Raw genomic sequence first — 25,550 nt, forward strand, 5'->3', positions numbered from 1 at the left:
TGCCAGCCATCTTGTGGCTGTGGGTGCCGCCATCTTTGAGGGCGTGGCAGTCAATTAGCATATTCCCTCCTTATTGGCTGTGGTCGCCACCATCTTTGTGACAGTGTGAGGGTCAATTAGCATATTCCCTCTTTATTAGATAGGATACTGTGTTCTGCTTATCTCCTAGACATTTCCTTGTTTCCTGGGAGTGTTTCTCTCCCTCTTGGGGCCCTCCAATATTGTGGGGCCTCGGTGTCCCAGTGTGGCCCGCTGTGTGCTCCTCTGCACTCTGTCCCCGGGCCTTCTTGCCTGGGTTCTCCCTGCCACCTTCAGGCCCAGGTCTCGGATGCAGACCCACCTGGCCCACCGAGATGTCTCAGAGACATGGAAACTGGACGCTGGCCAATTGGAACTCTTCCCAGGAGGCCTTTCCTCTCCTGTCTTCTGTGACTATAGGTGACCACCATCTATGTGCCCAGCGACCCAAGCTCACAACCTAGGGATCATCCTCACTTTCTCCTCACAGTTAACCCATCACCAGGTCTCCTTGTTCCAAATCGAGGGGGTTCCTCAGATCTCTTGCCTCCTCTCTACGTTTACCACCGTCGCCTGAGTTCAGGCCCTTAGCACCTCTTTGCTCGACTCCCGGGAACCTCCACCCTGTCCTACCTGCCTCTAGACCAGTGTCCCTCTCCTCCATCTGCATCTATACCCTTCGGTGGCCCATAGGGTCAAGTCCACACCTCCAAGGGTGGCATGCAAAGCCCTCCCTCCCTCCGAGGTCTGGGCCCGCCCTCTCACCATGTGGCCTTTCCTCACTGCTCATTCAAGCACAAACCCTGCCCTTCTCTCCCCCTCTCCCTCCAGCCCTCTGCCTGTACAAACCTCTGACCCTTTCCCTTCGCCACTCCCCTGGACACCATGGCACCTCCTCTGCAGGTTGTCTTCCCTGGTCTGCAGAGCAGCCGGGGCGCATTCCTCTGAGTCTCTCCCATTAGACTCTTAGCTCCTCAGGGTGGAGACTACGCCCATGTGTTCCTGGAAGCACATCTGCCATAAAGTCAAATAATGTCCTCATTCCTGTTTGACAAGAAGCAGACTGCAGGTTTCACATAAGCTTCTCTCTTTGTGTGGCCTGTGGGCTTTTGTACAACAGCCAGAGCCCGAGGGCACCACGTCTCCCTCCCACCCCAAGCGAGGCTCTGGTGGGAAAGGAGTCTGGGGAGCGAGGCAGAAAGAGGTCAGCACATGAGGTGTATTAGAGGATCCTTCGCTGAGTAAAGGCTGTGGCTTAGATATGAGTCCTCTATGAGCTTTTGAATAGGTTCCGAAGAATGAAATACCCCCACTCCCAGCAAGGCAGGTCTCTTGATTGTGGGAATGGGGAATTCGAGGGTCCTTTAATTTGTAAAGAAAATCCATCTGTGAAGTGCAGTCAAACAAGATGTGCCTGTAAAGAAAGAGGCTTGGACCTAGGGCTGCACACAGGCTCCCCAGTATGTCTCCTCTGAATTGAAGAGACATCCCAGTCTGCCAGCCTTCCACCTGCAGGGACCAGCCATCCACCTGCAGGGACCAGCCATCCACCTGCAGGGACCAGCCTTCCACCTGCAGGGACCAGCCTTCCACCTGCAGAGATAGAGTTGCTTCCAGGAAGCTCAGGGCATGATGAGGGAGGATCTGCTTGCTAGTGATTAGGCCGCAGGGAGGAGTAAGCAGGAGGGGTGAGCTGACCACCTCCCCCCAATCCCATCCACCAGGGGAGTGAGGCAGATGGAGAGGGAGACAGCCACATGCCCGTAGCTTAGTTCCTTTCATTCGACACAAAGGGGAGGAAGGGCGGTCATTCTTCCATCGGAATGACAAGCTGGAGGCCTTCTCCCAGACACACCTGCTCCTTGCTCCCTGCTGGCTCCGGTTCCTCGGGATGGTGCCAGCCTCCACCCTAGACCTGGCACTGCTCATAGGATTCCATGCCTTCCGGGAGCTCACACCGTGCTTTTGAATCATCCTGGTGACAGGTTCTCATGTGACGTCCCCTCTTTTTTCTCACAATCCATTCCAAGCGCCCTCAGGTGCAGACTTCCCCAGCTCCTGCCTATGCCTGTTGATTCGGGGACAAAGCCGCATGTCCTCCACCCTCTTCTCGACGTATCTCTTCTGTGTTAAGAGAAAGAAACCTGTTCAGAAACGGGCAGAGCCCAAGGAGCTGGGAAGAGCTAGAGGCGGATTCGCATTTCGCGTTTCTGGGTACTCGAGGGCCTGAAAGAGAAGACCTTTTAGGAGGTGGACTAGGGGGAGGTCCTTTCGCTTTGTGGTGGGGGAAATTGAGCAGCATCGTCAGGATTGGGGACTTGTGTGAGATGTTCAAGTGGAACTGCCCCCCAGACTAGAAGGTTCCGGGGAGCACTGGAGAGTTGGTCTGTGTCCTTGCAGTATTCCCAGTGCTCAGAGCTCACCAGCTCCAGGGATTGGCTGGGGCGTGTTGTGAGGCAGATTAGGATGAAGCCTCTGCAGCCAGAAGCCCCCAGGTCCTCGGGTTGCGCTCCGCGTTGGGCGTTTCTGTTTGGAAGCTCAGTCCTGGGGCTGGAGGCCGACCGTCGCCCCTGCAGAGATGTGGGGAGGAGGCTGCGTGCTTTCTCATGGGCTCCCTGTTCTCTCCTTCAGGGCTCTGCACCTCAGGAGGCCGGGAGGCCCTCCACACATCAAGCTGGCCGTCGAGTGGGATAGCTGTGCCAAGGAGCGGTGAGTCTGACAGGATTTGACCCCAGCGGGGAGAGGGGACCTGCCTGTGCAGGCATCGTCCTGTGCCCATTGCCCCAGTGACTGAGGCAGTATGCGTATCTCCTTGATGCCACGTGATCCGTGCCTCTGAGAAACCCTGGTGCCAGTTGTCTGTGTAGAAACAATAAGGGCAGTACAGGCACACCTCGGGGATTCTGCAGGTTCGGTTCCAGACGGCCGCAACAAGCGAGTGCCGCAGCAAAGCGAGTCGTAATCCTGCTGGTGGAGGGGCTTGCCTTCAATTTGTAAAAAAGCACATCCGTGAATTGCAGTCAAACAAGATGTGCCTGTAATAGTAAGAGTGGTGGTGGCAGGTGGCACTAGTGGTGTAACGGAGTAGATTGTTACGTAATGCTTACTCACCCTGTGCCCGTCATTGCTCTGAGCACTTGGCACATTTGCAATCTATTTAATCTTTATTACATCGTGTCAGGTGGATACCACATCACCTACCTTTTCAGATGTGGAAGCTGAGGCCCAGAGAGGCTCCACAGTTGCTCAGTGTCACACAGCTGGTGCCTAACTCAGCTGGGGTTTGAGGCCGTGTCGTCCTGCCCTTAATCCCTGCACTCGGCTGCTTCTGTGACACCGAGTGCGTTGGGCGTACTTTGAAAGAGGACACTGTTCAGCCCGGCGAGTGTTCATTAACCTGCTTCTGGGTGGTAGGCCCTGCGCTAGGACAAGGAAGCAGAGGCAGACGAGGCGAGGACTGGGTCCCTCGCGGAGCTGGAGGGAGACAGAACTCCAGGGAACAGAGCGAGCGCTGAGTCAGGGCATGAGGCCCCTGGGGCACCTTCGCCTCGCCCGGTGGGTCCTTCCACCTGCGGGCTGGGAGTGGAGATTAGGAGCGACCCCTCTGGAAGAGAGAAGCCCTGACGGCATCGGCTCCTCTCTGCAGCCTGTTCGGGAGCCCCCAGGAGGAGCGGGTGCAGGACGCGGACAGCGTGTGGCGGCAGCAGCAGGCGCACCAGCAGCACAGCTGCACCTTGGACGAATGCTTTCAGTTCTACACGAAGGAGGAGCAGGTCCGGCGGGAGGGGGACCGGTCACCTTGCGGGGGGGTAGAGGGGAGGCCCAGTGCCGTGGGGGCCTCACATCGGGTGGCCTCCTTTGCAGCTGGCCCAGGACGACGCGTGGAAGTGCCCCCACTGCCAAGCCCTGCAGCAGGGCGTGGTGAAGCTGAGCCTGTGGACGCTGCCCGACATCCTCATCGTCCACCTCAAGAGGTTCTGTCAGGTGGGGGGGAGAAGAAACAAGCTCTCCACGCTGGTGAAGTTCCCGCTCTCCGGCCTCAACATGGCTCCGCACGTGGCCCAGCGGAGTACTGGGGCCGCGCCCGGCCCCTGGCCGTCCTGGAAGCAGCCAGCCTGCCTGCCCACCAGCTACCCGCTGGACTTCCTGTACGACCTGTACGCCGTCTGCAACCACCACGGCAGTCTGCAAGGTGGGCATTACACAGGTGAGCGCTGCCTCTTGGCTGGTGGCTGCCGTGGCCATGTGTCGTGGCTGTGGCCTGGGCCTCGATGCCCCGGGAGGAGGCACCCTTGGAATGCCATGCCGAGATCGTGCGGCCACTCGACGTGAGCTGGCCCCTCACCCGCTGCACCTCAGGCATCTGCTGGAGGGCGGGGGCCTGGTCCAAGCCGTAGAGTCGAGCTGGGTGGGTGGTGGGTGGTTGGGATGTAAAGTCAGTTATGGCCTGAATCTTCAACCACGTCAAGTGGAGGAGGGTAATTGTTAGAACTGAGAGAATGACGTTTATCCTCGTTTGCACTTTAACACGAGGGCTCTTACTTACCAGGTTTGGAATCCTTGAATACCTGATGTTTTTATTTCAATGGGGTACATTTAATTGTTACCTTCAAGAGCAACTTGAGAGAAGTAGACGAATGGAAGGACCGAAACAAATAGCTGGGTGACTTGTTCAGTTGTTCATATTCATCTACCTTAGTCTGTTCTATTCTAGAAGAACATAAATTATTTCATTTTTAAAAAATGCTTTAAAATATTCATTTTTCAAAGGATGCACTGTTGTAGTGTACTAATGTACCTGGAATTTGGAAGACACCGGACTGTGCAGAAATCCATGATCAGTCATCACTCATTCATTCATTGGACAAATATTAAGGTCTCATTCTCTGCCAGACCCTGTGCTGGATGCTGGCACGTCCATGATGAACAAGGCAGATATGAGTCCTGCCTTCGTGGACCTTCAATCTAATTTCAGACACAGACCACACAAAGGGGGCTGGCCACTTGAGCATTTTCACTGCCTGGCATTATGGAAAGGTGGCTGACTGAGTAATGGTGCCTGTGATAGAGATGAGGCCTCTCTGAGGATGTCCCTTCAGTGGAACTAGCTGTGTGACTAATGGGAGGAGGACCATGATGGGCAGCAATGCGAGCATGTGCAAAGGCCCCGAGGCAGAGCTGTGGTGTGGTTTGAGAACGGATGCAAGCCTGTCCCGGCTGTAGTGTAGTGAGTCAGGGGTAAGACAAGATGGGGCTGGATGAGAAGGCACCGTAAGCCACGGATAAGAGTTCATGTTTATTCTAAAGGGTGACGGGAAGCCCTTTAGGATCTTAGGCAGAGGACTCAAGGTGTAATTCTGTTAACAAATGGAGGTAGGAGCTCTGCTCTGTGGAGAACGGTAGAAAGGAGTGAGAGTGGAAGTTGTAACTCCCGTTAGGAGGATGTTTCTGGGGCTCAGTGAGAGACAGTGTTGTCTGGTGCCTGGGTGATGACAAGCAGGTATTCAAGACACATTCTGGAAGGGAAATCAGTAAAAGTGGCTTTTGGGGCCGGGTGTGGGGTGGGAGGGAAAGGGGAGAGCAAAGATGGACTGTGAGGTGCCTGCTTGCATTAGTGCAGGGGTCAGCAAACTGAGGCCCGTGGAACACATGCAGCCCAGCACCTGTTATACGGCTTGTGAGGTAGAAATAGTTTGTGCATTTAAAAAACTGGCAAAAGAACAGGAATATATGGCAGAGACCATGTGTGCCGTGAAATAGTTTCTGTCTGGTCCATTACAGGGAAAGTTGGCTGATCCCAGATGAGTGGGTTAGAGTACCATTCACTGCGATACGAGGGAAAGGAGAATATTTTGTTTTAATTGTTTGGAAGATGGTGAGACCCTTATTAATGAGCATTTTCTTTTTTAAAAGATATTTTTTTAAAAGTTGATTTCATAGAGGAAGTGAGAGAGAGATATTAACATCAATGATGAGAGGGAATCATTGATCGGCTGCCTTCTGCATGCCCCCTATTGGGGATCAAGCTGGCAACCCAAGCATGTGCCCTAATCGGGAATCGAACCCTCCTGGCTCATAGGTTGACACTCAACCACTGAGCTACACCGGCTGGGCTGTGAGCATTTTCTTAAATGTGGGCCTTCAGTTCTTAGGGAGGAAAGACGCATTCCATGATCCAACTGCATGTTCTCTTTGCATACTGAAGTAGAGGTGTACACTGTGAAGCCTTTCAGAAGAAATGGGGTGCATGTGGACAGCATGGCCTGGCTCAGGAACTGGGGCTCCCTTTGATTGGAGCTTGTGCTTGAGCAGCGGCTACAGGTAAAATTCCGTTTCAAGTCGCAGCACACCTTATCAGGAAGTATCTGGGCGTGTAACCGATCGATCCTTTTGGATTCCACACAATTCATTTCTGGTCCAGAATGGACCAAGATTTCTCGTTCTGTTGCAAACATGTCCATTTCTAAGCTCTGACAGTGGGGTATGTCTTGCTGCTTTGGGGGGGCTACCGTAATGGGAGTTGGGTTTGGACCTTTGCAGCCTACTGCCGGAACTCCCTGGACGGCCAGTGGTACAGCTACGACGACAGCATGGTGGAGTCGCTGCCGGAAGAGGAGGTCATCACCCGGGGGGCTTACATCCTGTTTTATCAGAAACGGAACAGCATCCCTTGCTGGTCAGCCAGCAGCTCCATGAGAGGTGGGTGCTGCTGCTCAGGACAGGGCAGGGGGGTGGGGGTGGGGAGCCCCTTGCAGAGATGGGAAGGCGCTTAGTCCAACGTCCAGGGCCAGGAGCGGGAGGCAGGGGTCTGAAAGAGGAAGCTGTGGCTGCTGCTGCAGAGATCTGAGCACCGCCGGCTGGCATCCCATTTGGAAGGGTGTGGAGTGGTCATACTGAAATCTAAGAAAGGGGACAGGAATAGTGTTTTGTACCCGTGGCAGGTGACTCTTGGTGGCGTGGGATTTCATAGTCCCAGTCTCACTCGGGTCAAGCCAGCTTTTAATTAAGCTTGTGCAATAGCGGCCTGCGTTTGTCCTGTCGGAAAGGGCAGGGCAGTCATGAGGGTGGCAGGGTCTTCACGGGAAACATAGCTGCTTACCTAACTGCTGCCCAGCGATGCATGTATTAGCTAACCCTGACCTCAAACATGCTTGGAAGTCATGACCTTTTTTTGTGACTGTTTTTAAAAATATATTTTTATTGATTTCAGAGAAGAAGGGAGAGGGAGAGAGAGATAGAAACATCAATGATGAGAGAGAATCATTGATCGGCTGCCTCCTGCACGCCCCCTACTGGGGATCGAGCCCCAACCCGAACATGTGCCCTTGGCTGGAATCGAATCTGAGACCCTTCAGTCTGTGGGCCAATGTTCTATCCACTGAGCCAAACCAGCTAGGGCTTTATGTGACTTATTTCACTCTGAAAACTAGCCATCCTTACCTTTGGGATAAAAGAGCTTTTTAAAAACACTACTCAGATTTTTTTCTCCAATTGTTGGAAAATAGCCAAATAAAACTAAGATGCCCCCTAAATGGTCTAAATCAACCCGAATGCAAAGCCTGCCTTCCTTTCACAGAAGATTGTAGGAAGAATGGAGAGCACACCATGTTTAGGAAACGGGAGTTGGGGAAAAGTAATTTCGTGGGAACCATTTCCATTCTCATCAATGCACTTGCCTCTCTGAGCCCAATGCCTGTCCTTAAACTTCCAGCTTGGCCAGCAGGTGATCAGTTGCAGGTTTCTCCTCTGGCCCTGAACTTCGAGTGTGTGGTTACGCTCTGGTCGGCAGTTCCAGGGCTCGGGGTGGGAGTCCGGCCCCGCGGAGCTCTGCCGGGAGGGACCGCCGATGCTGGAGAAGGTGCACTTCCCCTCCCTCTGCTTCCTCCGCAGGCTCCACCAGCTCCTCCCTGTCCGATCACTGGCTCCTGAGGCTCGGGAGCAACCCCAGCAGCACTAGGGGAAGCCTGTCGTCCTGGCGCTCGGCCCCCAGCCCCGCCCAGCCCCCGGGGCCCGACCCTCTCGTTTTCACAAGCAGCCTCTCCAGTCAGGAAAAGGGTACGTTTTATCGTGTTGGTTAAATGTGCTGATCGGGTCTTCCACGCCCGGCCCTGGCCTACCTCTCCTCCCCTGTCCTCTCCAGCAGCAGGTTCATCCTTTCTGCTCCGTGGAGCTCACTGTCTCAGGGGGAAGACAACACGGAAACAAGTAAACGAATGTGATGACATGACGTAGAGCAGGGACAAGGGGGAGAGGTGAATCGTCAGAGAAGAAGATATCGTGCAGGGGTGAGGGAGAGAGGGTGCGGAGGCCGTGGGGAGGGCCTTTCCACGAAGGAGGCCGCTTTGGACAGAGCGAGTAAGAGTGACGCATGGATTTGGGATGAGCAGGGTGTGTGGGAGGGCAGAAGGCACCGAGCTGTGGTGGAGCACAGTGATCGAGGAGGATAGAGACAGGCGATCAGGGGCCAGGTCATGAAGCACCTTTGGCCTATGGACTAAGGTTGCATTTTATCACAAGTACAGTGGGTAGCTTTGGGGGAATTTTGAGCAGAGAAGTAATGTATGTAAAAAATATATAAATATATATTCACACTAATAAAAGAGAACGATGCAAATTGACCATGCCTTTGTGACACCCACCAGCCAATCAGGAGTGAGTATGCAAATTAACCCAACAAAGCTGGCAGGTTAATTTGCATACGCAGGCGCCTAGCAGCCGGGGGTGGGGCGGGATGCTCACCATGGCGACGATGCAGGCGTTCCGCACTGCCCCAGCCGCTCTGTGCCTCTGGGCAGCGTGGGAAGGTGGAAAGGCGGCTCCGGGCCAGAATGAAGGCAGAAAGGCGGCTCAGGGCCGGAGTGAAGGCGGTGCCGGCAGCCAGGGGAAGGCAAGCTCATTCTTGCATGAATCTTCATGCATCGGGCCTCTAATATATATATATGTTTATATATACATACATATTCAAATATATATTTATTGAATTCAGAGAGGAAGGGAAAGGGAGAGGGAGATAGAAACATCAATGATGAGAGAGAATCATTGATCGGCTGCCCCACTCTGGAGATTGAGCCCACAACCTGGGCATGTGCCCTGGCTGGGAATTGAACCATGACTTCCTGGTTCATAGGTTGACGCTCAACCACTGAGCCACACCGGCTGGGCTGATTTATATTTTGAAAAAGTCTACTCTGGCTGCCGTGTGGAGAATACATCATAGAGGGGTGAGTGGAAGACAGAAGGTCGATTGGGAGTCTTATGTGATTGTCCAGGCGAGAGTGGTGGCTTGGACGAGTGTGTTAGGTAAGAGACGTCAGATCCTGGATATACTTGAAGATGGAGCTGATGGGTTTGCTGATGTGAGAGAGTGAGTGATCCAGGTGGACCCTGCTTGGCTAGCATCGACGTGACTAGGTGGTCAGGTTAGTAGTGCGGTTAATGAGATGGGAAAGAATTGGGTGGGAAACAGTCAGTTTTGGAGAGAAATCAAGAAACTTGTGACTTGATAACTAAGATTCCTATAAGCCCTCCGAGTCAAGATGGTTTAAGGAGATAAACGTTTGAGCCGTCAGCACAGGGATGGACTTGAAAGCCCAGGGCTGGCTGAGCTCCCCTGGGGAAGGCACAGATAGGAAGGAGTGGAGACTTCAGTGATCCCTGGAGCTCCCCACAGGAGGGTGGGCAGGGCGAGAGGCCAGCAAAGAAGCGGGAGGAGCCAGGGAGAAAGGAAGAAACCTGGGTGCAAATGAGCCACTGATGCAGAAGAGGAAATTGTGGCCAACGGTGTCACATATGGTGGAGAGGCTAAGGCGAGGCTGGGTAAGTGATCACCAGGCTGGAGGGCCACTGTTTGAGAAGCTCTGAGGTGGCACTAAACCTGGGCAGGTAAGAATCTAGCCATAGGTGTTCAGTACTGGGTGGTACTACCTCTTCTCCCCAGGGCTATGCCGGAGATCCTCACCGAGGCTGTCTTTTCATTGATTCCAGAGAGAGAGGAAGGGAGAGGGAGAGAGAGAGAAACATTGATCGGCTGCCTCTTATTTGCACCCCAACATGAGATCAAACCCAAAACTTGGGTAAGGGCCCTGACTGGAATCAAGCCCTTGACCTTTAGGTGAACGGGATGATATTCCAACCAACTGAGCCACATTGACCAGCCAGGGCTGGGAGACGACTTTTACTGTCAAAGGGCAGGGATGAGGCTGTTCCGTACAGAATGGTCCCTCCCAGATGCCAGCAGTCCAAATGCCAGAGAAACACCGATAGCCGGGGAACGTCATCCTCCCTGCAGCTCTGGTTATGGGACATTGTGATAACGAGGCATTTTTAAACGAAAATGAATAGATTCGACCTTGTGGTGCTGCACTGACGTCACTGGGGACGGGTGTCAGAGAGGCTGTCCAGGAAAGGATAGAAACACAGCTTGCTTTTGCAACTTTTACAAAAACATGACCCTTAGACAATATTGCTGGGGTCCCTGGGAGTGTGGGGGCCGGGGTCTCTCAAGCTTCCTTGGGTTTTCAGTAGGGTAGGTGCCCCGATGATACATTTCTTTTCTGGCTTTCATTGGGCTCAGAAGTTTTGTTTTTCTCTCTTTCAGTGATTTCCAGATAGTATGTTATTTCAGTTCTGATTTCTCTTTGATCTAAAGGTTATCTGGGAGTCTCAAATATTTAAGATTTTTTTTTTGGTCACCTTTTTAATCTTTATTTCTAATTTTGTGGATTGTGATCCAAGAATGTGGTTCTCAAACATTCCCTTTTTGTGGGCAAGTAAGTACCTGAGTATTATTGTGTTAAGTGTTCTGTACATGAAATAGTGTACAACTACCTATTTGAGGGATGTGAGCTTTATATCATTACTGTTAAATTAGGTGAGTTGACAGTTGTCTTTGATTCACCTGTCTTTAAATTAACCTTGGTAGGACTGCCTGGGCTGGGAAGGGACATATGCACCCCTTCTTGTAGAGCTGTGGCTTTAATTGGGTACCCCAAGAACTTGAACTTGCTTTCTTTTACTGTCAAAAATTTAGAGGCCACCTTATCATGGGGAACGTTCAGTCTATTTATATTTAATATAATAATTGCACAACTTGACTTCATTTTATTTAAAACTTTTTCCATTGCTTCTTTCTTTTTTTTAATTTTTTTAACTGATTTGATTATGTTGTTGTTTATTCCCTTTTCCTCCCCTTGTTCCTTTGGAAGTTCTGTTCTTTTCCATCTTGCTAATGGCTGCTTTATGTTTCCAATACTTAAAATCAAATGGCTTTTCCTGTAATTATGTGACTATGAAAGGCCAACAACTCCCTGCGAGTCCTTCTGTCCCTCCCCTGCTTTCTCTCCTCCCCCCAGACATGTGAGGCCTACACGACGCTTCCATGTCGGCCCTCCAAACCAGGGCTTCCGATGCTTTCACGCGTTCCCTCTGGTCTGCGTTAGGCGCCCCCCACCTCAATCCCTGACTCTCAGATTTGCTGAGATGGTGGGATATTCTTGCAGACTGCAATTAGAACTCTTGCAGTACCTTTCCATCCCAAACACACTGACTTAACGTTATGTGGCACAGTCTCACCCTGTCTGAGCCCCACGTGGGTGGGCGGGCGGTGCACGGATCGCAGGGTCCACTGAACACCTCGGATGGTTCCACCACCGCTGCCTTGAGGTCTCATTCTGACGCGGGAGTGATTGGTCAGAGCTCTTCTGGGGTGTGCGTCATGAATCCTCTAACTCTGCACAGCCACAGATCTTTTCTTTCACTTGGGAGTGAGTGGCGCTTGGCTGCTTGGAGGACTCTTGGCTTGCAGTCCTTTTCTCCCAGGCGTCTGCGGGAGGTTTCCCACGGTCCGCCAGGCCTCGGGGCTGCAGGTGAGAAGCCCATTTATTTATTTTTTTTCCCATGAGAGTCACTTGTTCTTTCTGGCTGGAAGCTTTTAAGATTCTGTCTTTGACCTTGGAGTTGAGAAGTTCTACCAGAGCGTGCCTAGGGGTGTGTGTTGTCCATCCATCCCACCTAGAACTCGAGGAGGCCTTTCCTTCTACAGATGCAGGCTTTTATTTCAGGAAATGTTCTTTTTTGTTGTTTAATTATTGTCTCATCTGCTTTTCGGCTTGTGTCTCCTGGATCTGTCCTCTGAGTCTCCTAGCTTTTCCCTGAGATTTCTGTCTCTTTGTCATTTTGCTCGGTGGTATGAGACATTGCTTTCACAATTACGGACTTTTCACAAATTCCAGGATCATTTCAGGCCACTAGTTTGAGTTCCAACAGGGACCTTGGATGTTTTCATTTACTGACTTGAAAAACCTGGGAGTTATATTTTCAGTCTCTTGTTTTATACCTGAATCTCCTTAAGAACTTTAAGTTGTCTGTTTCCTCTGGTGGCTCCATTTCAAGGGGTTCTTCTGATGGTCGCATGTTCTGACCCTCTGATTGCTGGACCCCTCATGTGCGCTGTTATTTTTCTGTTTCTCCCAAAGGGGCCCCCCTCCACCTTCTCTTGAGCAGTGGTTATTAGAGTGAGGGGAGGACAGTGGCCTCAGCTCCTGAGTTAACTTTTCTCCTCGCCAGCCTCGTCCTGGAGGCTCCGTCTCAGAGGCAGAGAAGGCTCAGCTCACCTATGCAGCTTCCACTTATCTTCTAAATGCCTGAGGGCCAGGCTGCCTGAGGCTGCACTCTGCAGCCACAGCAGAGTGGTCTCCAAATGCAGATCGGGGCTCAGATCCCAACCACGGTGGTCTCTTTCCTGCCTCCCTGGCCCTCTAAGCTTACCTGTGCCCAGGGCCTTTGCACTAGCAGCTGCCTCTGCCTGGAGCCTGTTCTCCCCAGGTCTTCACATGGCTTCTTTCCTCTCTGCCCTGAGGTCTCATCATTCCTCACGCGTCACTCACTGACCGCCCGTGTTTCCCCCGCATTCTTCCTCATAGCTCTTGTCCTGACATCCCATGAGATCATAAAGTTTTATTTTCTGTCAAACCCCATAAGGGACAAGCACTTTGTATTTTTTCGACAACAGTGTCCCCAGCCCTGAAAACTGTCCTTAGCCCTCAGCAGGCTCTTAGGAAATATTGATTGAGTGCGGAAGTGAGTGGAAACCCTTGGAAGACGGAAAGCACTGGCCAGGAAAGGGCTGGTCCTGTTGCCGGTGGACTAAGGATGCCCACCCCTGCCCACCGCGCACACTGGGGTGGCCCCGCTTCCCTTTGGGGGGCTGTTGTCATTGGTGAAGATGGGCATCTAGCCAGCGTTGCCCCGACTCCTTCAGCACGTGAACAGCATCTGCGAAGGCTGAGAGCAGGGGCTTGTGCTGGCACTCTATGCCATGCTCGGCACACAGGGACTGGCCCTCATTTGGCCTGGGAAAGCAGGTCCAATAAGCAGAACTTGTGCAGAGTATGCTGTTTCAGGAAATACTTAAAGATGAATGGAAGTGATGTTGAATCAGAGGGGTCGACGCCTCAGGGACTGGTCTTTACCAGGAGTCTGCACTGCCTGGCCTGTAGTAGCTACCTTCTTGGGCACTGGTACGCCCTGTGGCTTCCAACGTGCTAATGCAGTGGTTCTCAACCTTCTGGCCCTTTAAATACAGTTCCTCATCTTGTGACCCAACCATAAAATTATTTTCGTTGCTACTTCATAACTGTAATGTTGCTACTGTTATGAATCGTCATGTAAATATCTGATATGCAGGATGGTCTTAGGCGACCCCTGTGAAAGGGTCGTTCGACCGCCAAAGGGGTCGCCACCCACAGGTTGAGAACCGCTGTGCTAATGGCTTCAGTGGAGTAGGGGTGAGAGCATGATGCTCCGAGGGCAGGAGCCGCAGTGGCCTGTCTGTGGCCCACGGCTGTGTCCGTGCCCAGCACAGCGCCTGAAGCATCGGGGGTGCCCAGTCACTGCCGGTTCAATAGCTGGCGTTGCAGTGACTCCTGTTGAGCTGGAGGGGTCTGTGGGCACTAATGCTCTTGGCGTCTCTTTCAGGAGGCCTGGAGTCCAGGCCCTTGGTCCGGGGAGAGAGAGGCCGAAGCATCAGCATGAAGGTGCCCACTGCCTCTCGAGCCAAGCAGGGGGCCTTCAAGACCATGCCCCTCCGGTGGTCTTTTGGACACAGAGAGAAACCGGTGGTGGCGTCGGTCGAGTTGGTGGAGTACTTGGAGTCCAGACGGAGGCCTCGGTCTACGAGCCAGTCCATCGTGCCGCTGCTGACGGGCGCTGCTGGCGGGGACGAGAAGTCGGCGGGGCCGAGGTCAAGTGCCACCCCCTCTGCTAAGGGTGAAGGTAGTGAGCAGCGAGCCAGCGAGAGAGGACCAGCCGGCGTGTCCTGCCCCGAGGGCCACCTCAGCCATGGAGTCTCGGATGGTCTGAACACAGCGGGGAAACTGGAGGGACATGTCGGCAACGATATCAGGCCCCCCAGGCAGTGTGATCTGCTGCTCACAGTCACACCCTCAGTGCGCACTGAGAAGCGAGCCCGGCCCGAGGGCCAGAGGACCGCGAACGGGAAGGGAAGTGGCCATGTGGGGACCCAGGACGCCTCAAGTACTGTGGGCAGATCAGCTCCTCAAAATGCCTTCGCCAGGGCCAGGGCAGATGCAGAGGGAAGGGACCCTGAGACAGACAGACTCTCACAAGGGACCCTCACCCTTCTGAGGTCTGTGTTTTTGAAGAAGAACAAGAAGAATGACAGGGCTGAGGTGTCCCCAGTCTCCCTGGGGAGTGGCAGACTGAGCCCAGCGGTGGGTGAGCAGACTCGAGTCTCGTCCTCTCCCCTGCGGGTCCCCGGGGGCCTGGCCAGGGGCCCGGAGGGCGCTGTCCGCTCTGCGCCCAGCTCTCTGCACCTCCCGCGCAAGGCCTGCAGGCCCCCGAGGGCGAGTGCCCCGAGCCCGGCACAGAGGAGTGTTCCCGGGGAGCACACGCCTTTCGGCAGCTTGCAGAGGGTGAAATACCACACTCTCTCCTTAAGGCGAAAGAAATCGTTACCGGAGTCCAGCTTTTGATGGCGCGTCCCAGTGTCGTGTGAAGCTGGCATCCTCTCAGCTCTGCCCCGAGCAGCTGCAGGCGGCCTGGCTTGCGAGCAGGACTCTGGGAAGCCACTTGTCTTGGGACCCCTGAAAAATAAAATATTTTTGGTCTTCACATCTAGATTTCCAACACATCCGAACACCTTCCTGTCTTGTCGGCTGCTTTTCTCCTCATGGGACACTAGAGGGTGCTGTTGGGTCAGCATTACCGTTTCAGGCCAAGAATTGCTGTTTTGTTTAAATAAGTCCAGGACCTGAGGAATTATTTAAAGAGTGATCGGTTGTGGGCACACCTTTCAACATAACTCTGTAGGGAAGCCCAGTTAATATGAATCTTCTGTATCAAATCAAATCTTGCCATTGGCTGCTCCTATTAATTTTTTTTTTAATTTAAATAGTTGACTTAACAGGAAAAATCTTTTCCTTTTAATGTTTCTCTGGGATAAAGCACTGAAATGCCAAAAAAGTGGTAGTGACAGGCAAGATTCTAGGAGAGAGATGACTGAGGTGTTAGGAGAATATTTAATATATAACAAAATAATTGTATTAAAGATTTTCAAGGTATTTAAAAAAGGTAACTATTTTGATACTAGGACAAAAGGAAGTTCTTTTTTTAAAAAGTTTAAGTATGAGGTGTGTGTATACTTTTAATAAAAGCCCGTCATTGAAATATGGGAATGGCTGGATTACTCATGTTTTATAAATGGTATTGTTTTGTTCCTGCTGTATCCACTCAGCTCATTGCTGTTGATATCAGACCGTCATTACTCGAGTTTTACTGGAATTTTAAAAAGCTTTTAATTAAAATGACTTGCTTTAAAATATATTTTTATTGATTTCAGAGAGGAAAGGAGAGGGGGAGAGAGAATCATGGGTTGGCTGCCTCCTGCATGCTCCCTACTGGGGATGGAGCTCGCAATCTGAGCATGTGCCCTGACCAAGACTCAAACCATGACCTCCTGGTACATAGGTTGATGCTCAACCATTGAGCCACACCAGCCGGGCTAAAATGACTTGCTTTATAAGACATAGAAAGCTCCGGTCTCACTTGCGAGGACCTGGGAGTTGAGCCTGCCCATTTCCTGGAGCTTCGCATGCTGCTCAGTGGCCGCTCTGACAAATGCCCTGTCGCTGCCCCTGGAAGCTGCCAAATGACCTCAGGCCCGTGGCCCGACAGTTGGGGTTCCTGGTGAGTCTGTAGTTAAATAGCACGCTTTCTAGAAATACCTCCTTTCTCATGGGAACCATTGGTTCCGGACACCAACTCCCCAAATGTAGTTCTCATACTCACTGCAGGGCTCACTGGTATGTCTTTGCTCCTTTTTTTTCTTAAGAAGCAAGAATGATGTCCTTTTATGTCCCCACTGGGAAAGACGCTTGCTTTTGAGCACGAACACTAAGGTGGACCCGAGATAACAGGAGGAGGAGCAGGAAGCCCAGCCGCCTGACTCAGCCGAGGGTACGCACACAGTGGGCCTGTGTCTGCATTTCAGAAGCCCAGGTTCTGTTCCCGTCCTGGCCGCTGTGCTCCGGGCGGGTGGGAGCCGTGGCTGGCCACGCCCTCTGTGGCTATGAAGTCTGGGAGCCTTCCTGCTTTATCTGGTTCGTTCTCCTCAGATGCCGCTCATTCGTCTTCTTTTTTTAAAAAGTTTTAAGTATGAGGTGTGTGTATACTTTTAATAAAAGCCCGTCATTGAAATATGGGAATGGCTGGATTACTCATGTTTTATAAATGGTATTGTTTTGTTCCTGCTGTATCCACTCAGCTCATTGCTGTTGATATCAGACCGTCATTACTCGAGTTTTACTGGAATTTTAAAAAGCTTTTAATTAAAATGACTTGCTTTAAAATATATTTTTATTGATTTCAGAGAGGAAAGGAGAGGGGGAGAGAGAATCATGGGTTGGCTGCCTCCTGCATGCTCCCTACTGGGGATGGAGCTCGCAATCTGAGCATGTGCCCTGACCAAGACTCAAACCATGACCTCCTGGTACATAGGTTGATGCTCAACCATTGAGCCACACCAGCCGGGCTAACATGACTTGCTTTATAAGACATAGAAAGCTCCGGTCTCACTTGCGAGGACCTGGGAGTTGAGCCTGCCCATTTCCTGGAGCTTCGCATGCTGCTCAGTGGCCGCTCTGACAAATGCCCTGTCGCTGCCCCTGGAAGCTGCCAAATGACCTCAGGCCCGTGGCCCGACAGTTGGGGTTCCTGGTGAGTCTGTAGTTAAATAGCACGCTTTCTAGAAATACCTCCTTTCTCATGGGAACCATTGGTTCCGGACACCAACTCCCCAAATGTAGTTCTCATACTCACTGCAGGGCTCACTGGTATGTCTTTGCTCCTTTTTTTTCTTAAGAAGCAAGAATGATGTCCTTTTATGTCCCCACTGGGAAAGACGCTTGCTTTTGAGCACGAACACTAAGGTGGACCCGAGATAACAGGAGGAGGAGCAGGAAGCCCAGCCGCCTGACTCAGCCGAGGGTACGCACACAGTGGGCCTGTGTCTGCATTTCAGAAGCCCAGGTTCTGTTCCCGTCCTGGCCGCTGTGCTCCGGGCGGGTGGGAGCCGTGGCTGGCCACGCCCTCTGTGGCTATGAAGTCTGGGAGCCTTCCTGCTTTATCTGGTTCGTTCTCCTCAGATGCCGCTCATTCGTCATGTTTAGCACCCATGCTCTTTCTAAGCTCAGCCTCACTTCCTGTGTCCTCAGATGTGCTCCCCTTGTAAGGTCCCAACTTTAAATACCCCTGGGTGTGCTGGGGGGGTGGGGGGAGGCAGAGTTAGCTGTGTTCTCCACGATGCACGATGAGTTGGAGCGCTTGCCCTGGGCCTAATGGCTCACAGACCCTGGTGGACCCATCTTCAGCAAGGATGCCGGAGGCCCCTTGGTATTCCCTTCCCCAAGGCTGCTTTCCCTTCTAGAGCAGCGGTTCTCAACCTGTGGGTCGCAACCCCTTTGGGGGTCGAACGACCCTTTCACAGGGGTCGCCTAAAACCATTGGAAAACACATATAGAATTACATATTGTTTTTGTGATTAATCACTATGCTTTAATTATGTTCAATTTGTAACAATGAAAATACATCCTGCATATCAGATTCATAATAGTACGATTCATAACAGTAGCAGAATTACAGTTATGAAGTAGCAACGAAAATAACTTTATGGTTGGGGGTCACCACAACATGAGGAACTGTATTAAAGGGTCGCGGCATTAGGAAGGTTGAGAACCACCGTTCTTGAGGAATCAGTAGGGAAGGCTGTGAGGACAGAGCATGTCTCTATCAAAATAAACCTACGTTTCTATGAAAATTGAACCTTTTGTTTTCTTGCAGCCCACATACACTTAAACCTTGTTTATTTGGCCCGTGTTAGCCTTTGAGTCTGACATGCTTGCTGTGAAATATCCCTGTCATCTTTGACCTCATTTCTCCCTACCCCTCACTCCCAATCCGTTGCCAGTTCCACATTCGTTGCATCGCTTGCCTCTGTCTCTACCTCCTTCCCCCTGACCCTCTCTAGCCATCACCTGCGTTATTGCAGCGGCCGCCTAATACAGCTGCCAGCTGATGCAGCCATGCTGATTGGGCCGCCTTCAGGGCACCAGGCTCCAGTGTTTCTGACCTTCTATCCCAGTGGTTCTCAACCTTGGCAGCACATTAGAATCACCTGGGAATCTTCTTAAAGTCCTGATTTTTGGGCGTCATCCTCCGGAAATTCTGTTTCTTTGTTACTAATGTTGTGGCCCCACCCCATAACAAAGAAACAGAATTTCCGGAGGATGAGGCCCAGAAATCAGGATTTTAAAAAGATTCCCCGGTGATTCTAATGTGCAGCCAAGGTTGAGAACCACTGCTCTATCCACAGCAAAACTGTCCTCCTATGAGCCCTGCCCTCGCAGCCAAGTGGTCTGTCTGCTCATATGTAGTAAGACACATGTCACTGAGCAGATTGGTTTGGAATATTCTGGAGATAACAGTTCTACCTTAGAGGGGCTTGTTTTGGTGTCTGAAATTCCCACTCGCAATTTTGGGGCATATAAGGCCCTTTGATGAGGAGCTGCTTAGTTCTCCGATGCCGTCCAGAGCCAGCTGTTCCCAGGGGCTCGGGAAGTGCCCCTAGAAGGATGCCTGTGTCTGCTGGAGAGATGGGCTGTTTCCTCTGGTTTTCGACTTTCCCCAAAGGAGTCTCACGATTCTTCTGGGTGTTGGCCATGTCCGTCAAGATCCAGGCTGGAAACAGAGATCCACTAGAATAGGGTGTATTAGTTTCCTGTGGCTGCTGTAACAAATACCACAGACTGGGTGGCTTAGAACAACAGAAACGTATTGCCTCACAGCTCTGGAGGCCCGAAGTCAGATCAAGGGGTCAGCAGGGCCCTGCTCTCAGGACAGCTGTAGGGGAGAATCCCTCTTTGCCTCTTCCTGGCTTTTGGTGATTGGCTTGCAGTCCTCGGCCTTTTTTTGGCTTGCAGCTGCGTAAGTCCAATCTCTCTGTCTTGGTTATCGAGTGGCTGCTCCCTGTGTGTCTGTCTTCACATGGCTTTCTTCTCATAAGGACACCAGTCCATTGAATTAGGGCTCCATCCTACACCAGCAAGACCTCATGTTAACTAGTTACATCTGCGATGACCCTATGTCCAAATAAGGTGACATTGCTAAGGTACTGGGGGTTAAGACTCCAACATATCTTTTTATGGGGGATACAACTCAGCCCATAAGATGTGTTGTCCAGGAGAGCTTAACGAATGGGCTAGGAATGGAGGTCAAGGTCAAGGGGAATCAACCAGGTGCTGCAGCTCCCAGGGCAAACAGCCAGGAGTCATGGCCACCCTGGCATTGGAAGGCCGAAGGGAAGGAGCAGTTCCAGAGTGTGACCCGAGGGCACGGCTGCGGGACAGGAGCGGTGGCTTTCAGGGGTGCATTGCAGTCATGTCACAGCAGCCTGGTGGAGCGGGGCTGGGGGACTAAATCCTGGGGCCTCATTCCCTTCCTGCCTCCCAACCACTGATAGCTGACCCCAGTCAGCAGCCGGGACGAGAGCACCCTCTGCTGCAGTCCTCCTGGGCTCTCAGGTGGAGAGGGAACAGGGCCTGGAGGGGCAAACAGACACCATCCAGGATGAGGCCCAGAAATCAGGATTTTAAAAAGATTCCCAGGTGATTCTAATGTGCAGCCAAGGTTGAGAACCACGGCCTTAGGACAAATTGTGTTAATAAAAAGCAAGGGGTCCTGAGACGAGAACTTAGTTCCTTAAGCTTAGTCTTCTCTGACTCCCTATAATGCCTTTCGAAATTATGTTTCATCTCTGGACTCTTACTTAATTTACGAACAGCCCTTCTCCAGATTTTTGAACCCTTCTTTTTTTTTCTTTTTTTTTATTGTTTAAAGTATTACACATAGTAGTATGTATATCTTTTTTCCCCCATTGACCTTCCCCCAGCCTCCCCTACCCGCTGTGGCAAGCCCTCATCCCACCCTGCCCCCCAGTGTCTTGTGTCCATTGGTTGTGCATATATGTGTGCATACAAGTCCTTTGGTTGATCTCTTTCTCCCCCGCCCCAACACTCCCCAGCCTTCCTGCTGTAGTTTGACAGTCTGTTCGATGCTTTACTGCCTCTGTATCTATCTTTTTGTTAATCAGGTTATAATGTTCTTTATTTTCCATAAATGAGTGAGATCATGTGGTATTTTTCTTTCATTGCCTGGCTTATTTCACTTAGCATAATGCTCTCCAGTTCCATCCATGCTGCTGCAAATGGTAAGAATTCCTTCTTTTTTATAGCAGCGTAGTATTCCATTGTGTAGATGTACATAGTTTTCTAATCCACTCATCTGCTGATGGGCACTTAGGCTGTTTCCAAATCTTAGCTATGGTGAATTGTGCTGCTATGAACATAGAGGTGCATATATCCTTTCTGATTGGTGTTTCTAGTTTCTTGGGATATATTCCTAGAAGTGGGATTACTGGGTCAAATGGGAGTTCCATTTTTAGTTTTTTGAGGAAACTCCATACTGTTCTCCACAGTGGCTGCACCAGTCTGCATTCCCACCAGCAGTGCTCTGAACCCTTCTTGATGTGGGATCAAGAACCCCGGTACTCACTTTTTTCAATTAAAAAATTTTTTGTAGATATTGGGAGGGAAAAAAAACCAGAAAACCACATTTATGTCACCCACGTGGAGTAATGCGGGTTGTGTCAAGCTTTGCGGTGTCGCTCGGTGGTCTGGGACAGTCCTGTGTCCTAAGGGCGCGCCATTCTCAGGCTGCCTCAGAGCATCACAGAGCATACTCACCCTCAGTTTTCTCATCTGTGAAATGGGTTTGTCAGCCCTTCCAGCGAGTCAAAGTTGATGTGAAGACCAAATGGGACCTTGGAGGGGGATACTCATTGGAGATGATGAGCTGCACATAATCTTGAGGGATCATTGGTTTGGAGCCACAGTGACACCTCGTGGCCAGTCCTCATATTGCATGACACTTTGCCCCCTCAATTTAAAGTAATTCCCCCCTCTCCCCCCCCATTTGAAGCTTTCCCTGTGGGCTTTCGTTTAGTGGGCTGGTGAGATACCCCATCCTGACAGCAGAGCATGGGTGGACACAGGCACATCTGAAAGCCAATAAGGGCATCCAGTCAGAGGGATGCTGAAGTTCATGGACAGGAACTTCAACTTCAGGGCGTTTGGTGTGTGGGACAGTCAGTCCTGAAGCTGGGTCCACCTGCAGGTCTCTGACGCCCACCGCGGCGCTGCAGGGCGCCCTCTGCCGGGTCACAGGGGAACAGCGGAGCAGACCCATGGACATGGGAGGCCCTCATCCCCTCTCCTTGCTGTCCTTTCAGGGAATCTGGGGCCTGACGTCTTCCAACTCCAAGTTCTTGTCTTCCCAGAATGCAGCTCAGTGCCAGTGTGGATGCATCCCTGACGCAGCCCACCCCCACCCCATCCAAGGATCATCCCCTGGGCCCCACTCCAATAAACTACCCGAGAAGAGGCAGAGCCCCACAGGGAGCTGGTCAGGACCCCATCGCCTGAGTCTGGGTCATGGCCAAGCGTGGCTGGAGCCCAGCCTAGTGCCTCCTCAGGACTGGTTGCCTGTGGCCCCGGCTCCAGGTCTACTCGTCCTGAAGCTGTCCTCTCTGTCTCCGGCCACCAATCAAGTTTTAGCTTTTTTGTTTTGTTTTATTGCTGCTGTTGTTCTCCCTCCAGCCCTAAGCTCCCACCTGCCCTCCAATGATTCTGGTCTGAGCACCCCTCTAGCAGCCAGCTCCCTCAACAACAGTAACAAGACCTCTCAAAAAATAGACCATTATCTGCTGCCTCTAGGCCTGTCCCACCTGCTGCTTAGCCAACTCCTGAATTCTGGTGCCACATCCTAACCATCAGCCTTGTCCTGGGTGGGCCAGGTTCCTTGGTGATCTCGCGATCCTAGGTATTTTGCTTTTTAAATAAGGTTTACAGCCTAGCCAGTGTGGTTCAGTGGTTGAGTGTCGACCTATGCACCAGAAGGTGGCAGTGTGATTCCCTGTCAGGGCACATGCCCTGATTGTGGGCTCGATCCCCAGTGGGGGACGTGCAGGAGGCAGCCAATCAATGATTCTCTCTCATCATGGATGTTTCTATCTCTCTCTTTTCTTCTTCCTTCCTCTCTGAAATCAATAAAAATATATTTAAAAATAAATTAAGGTTTATACATGTGCATATGTGTACCATATGCATGTTCGTTTTGTAAATAGCAAATTTGAGCCCCCTTTCATCTATAAATATAACAAAGGTTTGACTCGCAGTTACAATATGGATGCAAAAAGTGTGCCATACACTTTCCAAGATCCCAAGAACCATTAACCGTTTTGTGTAAGAAAAACTAAACGAAAAGAAACACCCATCAGTAACAAGGGTGGCAGTTCCCAATGCGTTTCGCTTTGAGGATGTAAGCAAAGGCCGGGAGGCGGTGGGTGCCCGGGGCAGGAGTTCTGAACATTTGTTGCCCCTTAGAATCAACTGAGAAACTTGATAAAAACATCAGTGCCCGGGCCCCCCTTCCGGCCAATGAAGTCTAGGGAAGGGGCTCATTTAGAGGCGCTGCCAGGACCGAGAATCACAGCTCTGCGCCGCTGCCCGCCCGCCGGGAGCTGCCAGCCCCCTGTGGCTATTGCAATTCGGGTTGATTAGAATGAAACAAAGTGAAAAATCCCCTTTTGTAGCTGCACAGGCTACATGTCGAGGGCTCAGCAGCCACATGTGGCTCACGGTTGGTTGTCATATTGAAAAATGCAGATGACAGAATGTTTCCACTGTGGACAAGAAGGGGCCGCGTGCTCACCCGACAAGCTCAGGGGAGGCCTGCCTGCTGGGTCCCGCACACGCAGAGACCGAAAGGAACCGCATAGGACGGTCTGACATGAAAACTTTCTGACTAAAAGCGAGTCATGGCGGGTAGTCATGCCCTAGGCCGGCATCTTCCCTGACAAAGGTCAGTCTGTACCTTAACTGCGCCTGTCCATTGTCCTGTTGCATCTACGATGACATACCTTTAGGATGTCAGGGTAACTTCCCTTTTCCACACCCTCACTGCCCCAGAGCAGAGACCACAAATCCCCGCATTGCTCTGTGATCGTGTTAACTGTTAACTGCTAACTCTCCTACACCCACCAATGGAGAGAAGTATGTGTCTCTATTCATTTTACTTTTTATCCATTTCCAGAGATTTCCCTGCAGCCCCAATCTATCACCAATGGACTTCCGGTAACGCCTTGCACCTCCTCCTTTGATTGTAATGTATAGAATAAGGTGCGAAGCTGCCATTCTCCGGAGCACTTTCTCACTCCGTTGAGATTTTGCTTCCCAACAGTTGTCGTCAGTTGGGCTCAGATAAGCTTATAAAAATTATCTGCAGGTTTAAAGGTTTCTTACCGTGACACATCCCTGCAGGAAGGTCTACGTGGCAGGGCTGCCCGTGGGGTTGCCAAGCCCTGCCTGTTCTTGGGGGCTGATGTGGGCCAGTGGCCCTTACTAAACTGGAAGTGGTTTTCTGAGTGAGTTCCTAGGCAGGCTGATGGCTGTGTGTGTGTGTGTGTGTGTGTGTGTGTGTGTGTGGTGTTAGGTCCACTCTGGTTCCTGTTTTCTGCTCAGATGTCACCCTACAGAGTCAAGAAGCTTCTGGAAGTGTGTCCCGGGAATGTCGAGTGGAGATGCCCAGAGGCCCCAGGCCATCCTTGCCAGGATGGTGAGCATCTCCCACCAGGAGGACAGGTTGCGGGGGGGGGGGGGGCGCTTGTGTGGGGCCCCCCGTGCCGAGAGGACAGAAGAACCGGTGCCTGCAGGAAGGCCTTTATTCCCGTCGGGTGAGCTACTGCCCCCCGTGTCAGCCCTCCTCGGGGACACTGAGCCTCTCCTTCACCCCACAGGCCACCACAGCGAAGAAGAACTCGGGGAAGAAGGTGCGCACGTACACGGCGGCCTTGGGGATGGGGTTGGCCATGAACACCTCTTGCTTCTTCCGTCTCACCGTGCGCATCACCTCCTCGGCCACGTCCACTGGGTGCACCCCATAGGTCAGCTTCCTGGAAAAGACTAAAGTGCCCCAGCGGAGGGCACGGGTTCGAGCCCCAGCAGGAGCAAGCTATTCAGGCCCCTCTGCGCTCCCAAAGACAGGGCCGTATGTGCCGAGCCTGGAGTCAGGGGCTCAGGGCAGCTCTGCCTTCCACTGACCGGAGGCCCTGGGCAGACACTTTACGCCTCTGCACCTCAGCTTCCTCATCTGTAAAGTGGGCGCAGCTTCCTGCGCTGTTAACTTCACAGGAGCCGTAGAAGGGATGAGGAGGAGCTGGGAAAAGCTAAAGGTGTCGGGGGAACTCAGGGATGCTGCTGATCGCAGCTGTTTGTGAAGCTGTGCTTGGCCTCCTGGACTCACTCCCCCATCGTGGTTCACCCTGACTCCCTAAGGTGGACAGAGCCTCGGGCCGAGGGCAGTGTGTAGAGCATTCTAGCATAACAGTAATAACAATGTGCTGGGAACTGCTCCAAACCCTCTGGGAGCCAGAGCCCTCATTCCTCCCAATGACTCCATGAGGTGGATGGCACCATCCCTCATTTTCTAGACGGGAAACTGAGGCACGGAGAGGAAGGGACTTGCTTGTGCTCAAACATCTAGTATGTGACAGAGGCAAGCTTCAGATGCAGGCAGCCTGGCTCCAGACTCTCGACCTCTATTCTTCTAGGGAAAGGGGAGCAGGCTGTTCTCAATGACGAAACCTGGGAAACGGAGGCTCAGAGACAGGCTGCTCCATGGCCACGGTCACAGAGCCGGTGAGTGACTGAGCCCAGCTGGTCCTGGACTGCGGGTTACAGGTTAAGATTCTCTCGACCTGGTGCCTCTGGACTGAAGTTCTGGGCCCTTCCCTGCCATTAGGTGGTGCAAGGACCCCACGCCCCAGTCTCATGCTTCCAGAAGACACCCCTCCCCTCCCCCGGACCGAATAAAATCAGGCTGTCCTGAAGGCACCCCCTATGGCC

At 52.1% G+C, this 25,550-nt stretch overlaps 2 protein-coding genes across 2 annotated transcripts in view; one reads left to right on the top strand and one right to left on the bottom strand.

The window, feature by feature from the left end:
• Positions 1 to 15,854, top strand: part of USP43 (ubiquitin specific peptidase 43) — a 48,200-nt gene extending 32,346 nt beyond the window's left edge. The window contains exons 10-15 of the mRNA XM_005878854.2: positions 2,650 to 2,727; positions 3,665 to 3,791; positions 3,883 to 4,225; positions 6,559 to 6,717; positions 7,909 to 8,073; positions 13,993 to 15,854. Of these exons, the coding sequence (XP_005878916.1) occupies positions 2,650 to 2,727; positions 3,665 to 3,791; positions 3,883 to 4,225; positions 6,559 to 6,717; positions 7,909 to 8,073; positions 13,993 to 15,008 (1,888 nt within the window). The 3' untranslated portion in view covers positions 15,009 to 15,854. The remainder of the gene's footprint in view (positions 1 to 2,649; positions 2,728 to 3,664; positions 3,792 to 3,882; positions 4,226 to 6,558; positions 6,718 to 7,908; positions 8,074 to 13,992) is intronic.
• An 8,497-nt stretch (positions 15,855 to 24,351) lies between these two features.
• The window catches only part of DHRS7C (dehydrogenase/reductase (SDR family) member 7C), a 15,518-nt gene continuing 14,319 nt past the window's right edge, over positions 24,352 to 25,550 (bottom strand). Inside the window, exon 7 of the mRNA XM_005878803.2 lies at positions 24,352 to 24,608. Coding sequence (XP_005878865.1) covers positions 24,400 to 24,608 — 209 coding nt within the window. The 3' untranslated portion in view covers positions 24,352 to 24,399. The remainder of the gene's footprint in view (positions 24,609 to 25,550) is intronic.

The sequence above is a fragment of the Myotis brandtii genome, unplaced genomic scaffold (assembly GCF_000412655.1).
Source record: "Myotis brandtii unplaced genomic scaffold, ASM41265v1 scaffold573, whole genome shotgun sequence".
Taxonomy (NCBI): domain Eukaryota; kingdom Metazoa; phylum Chordata; class Mammalia; order Chiroptera; family Vespertilionidae; genus Myotis; species Myotis brandtii.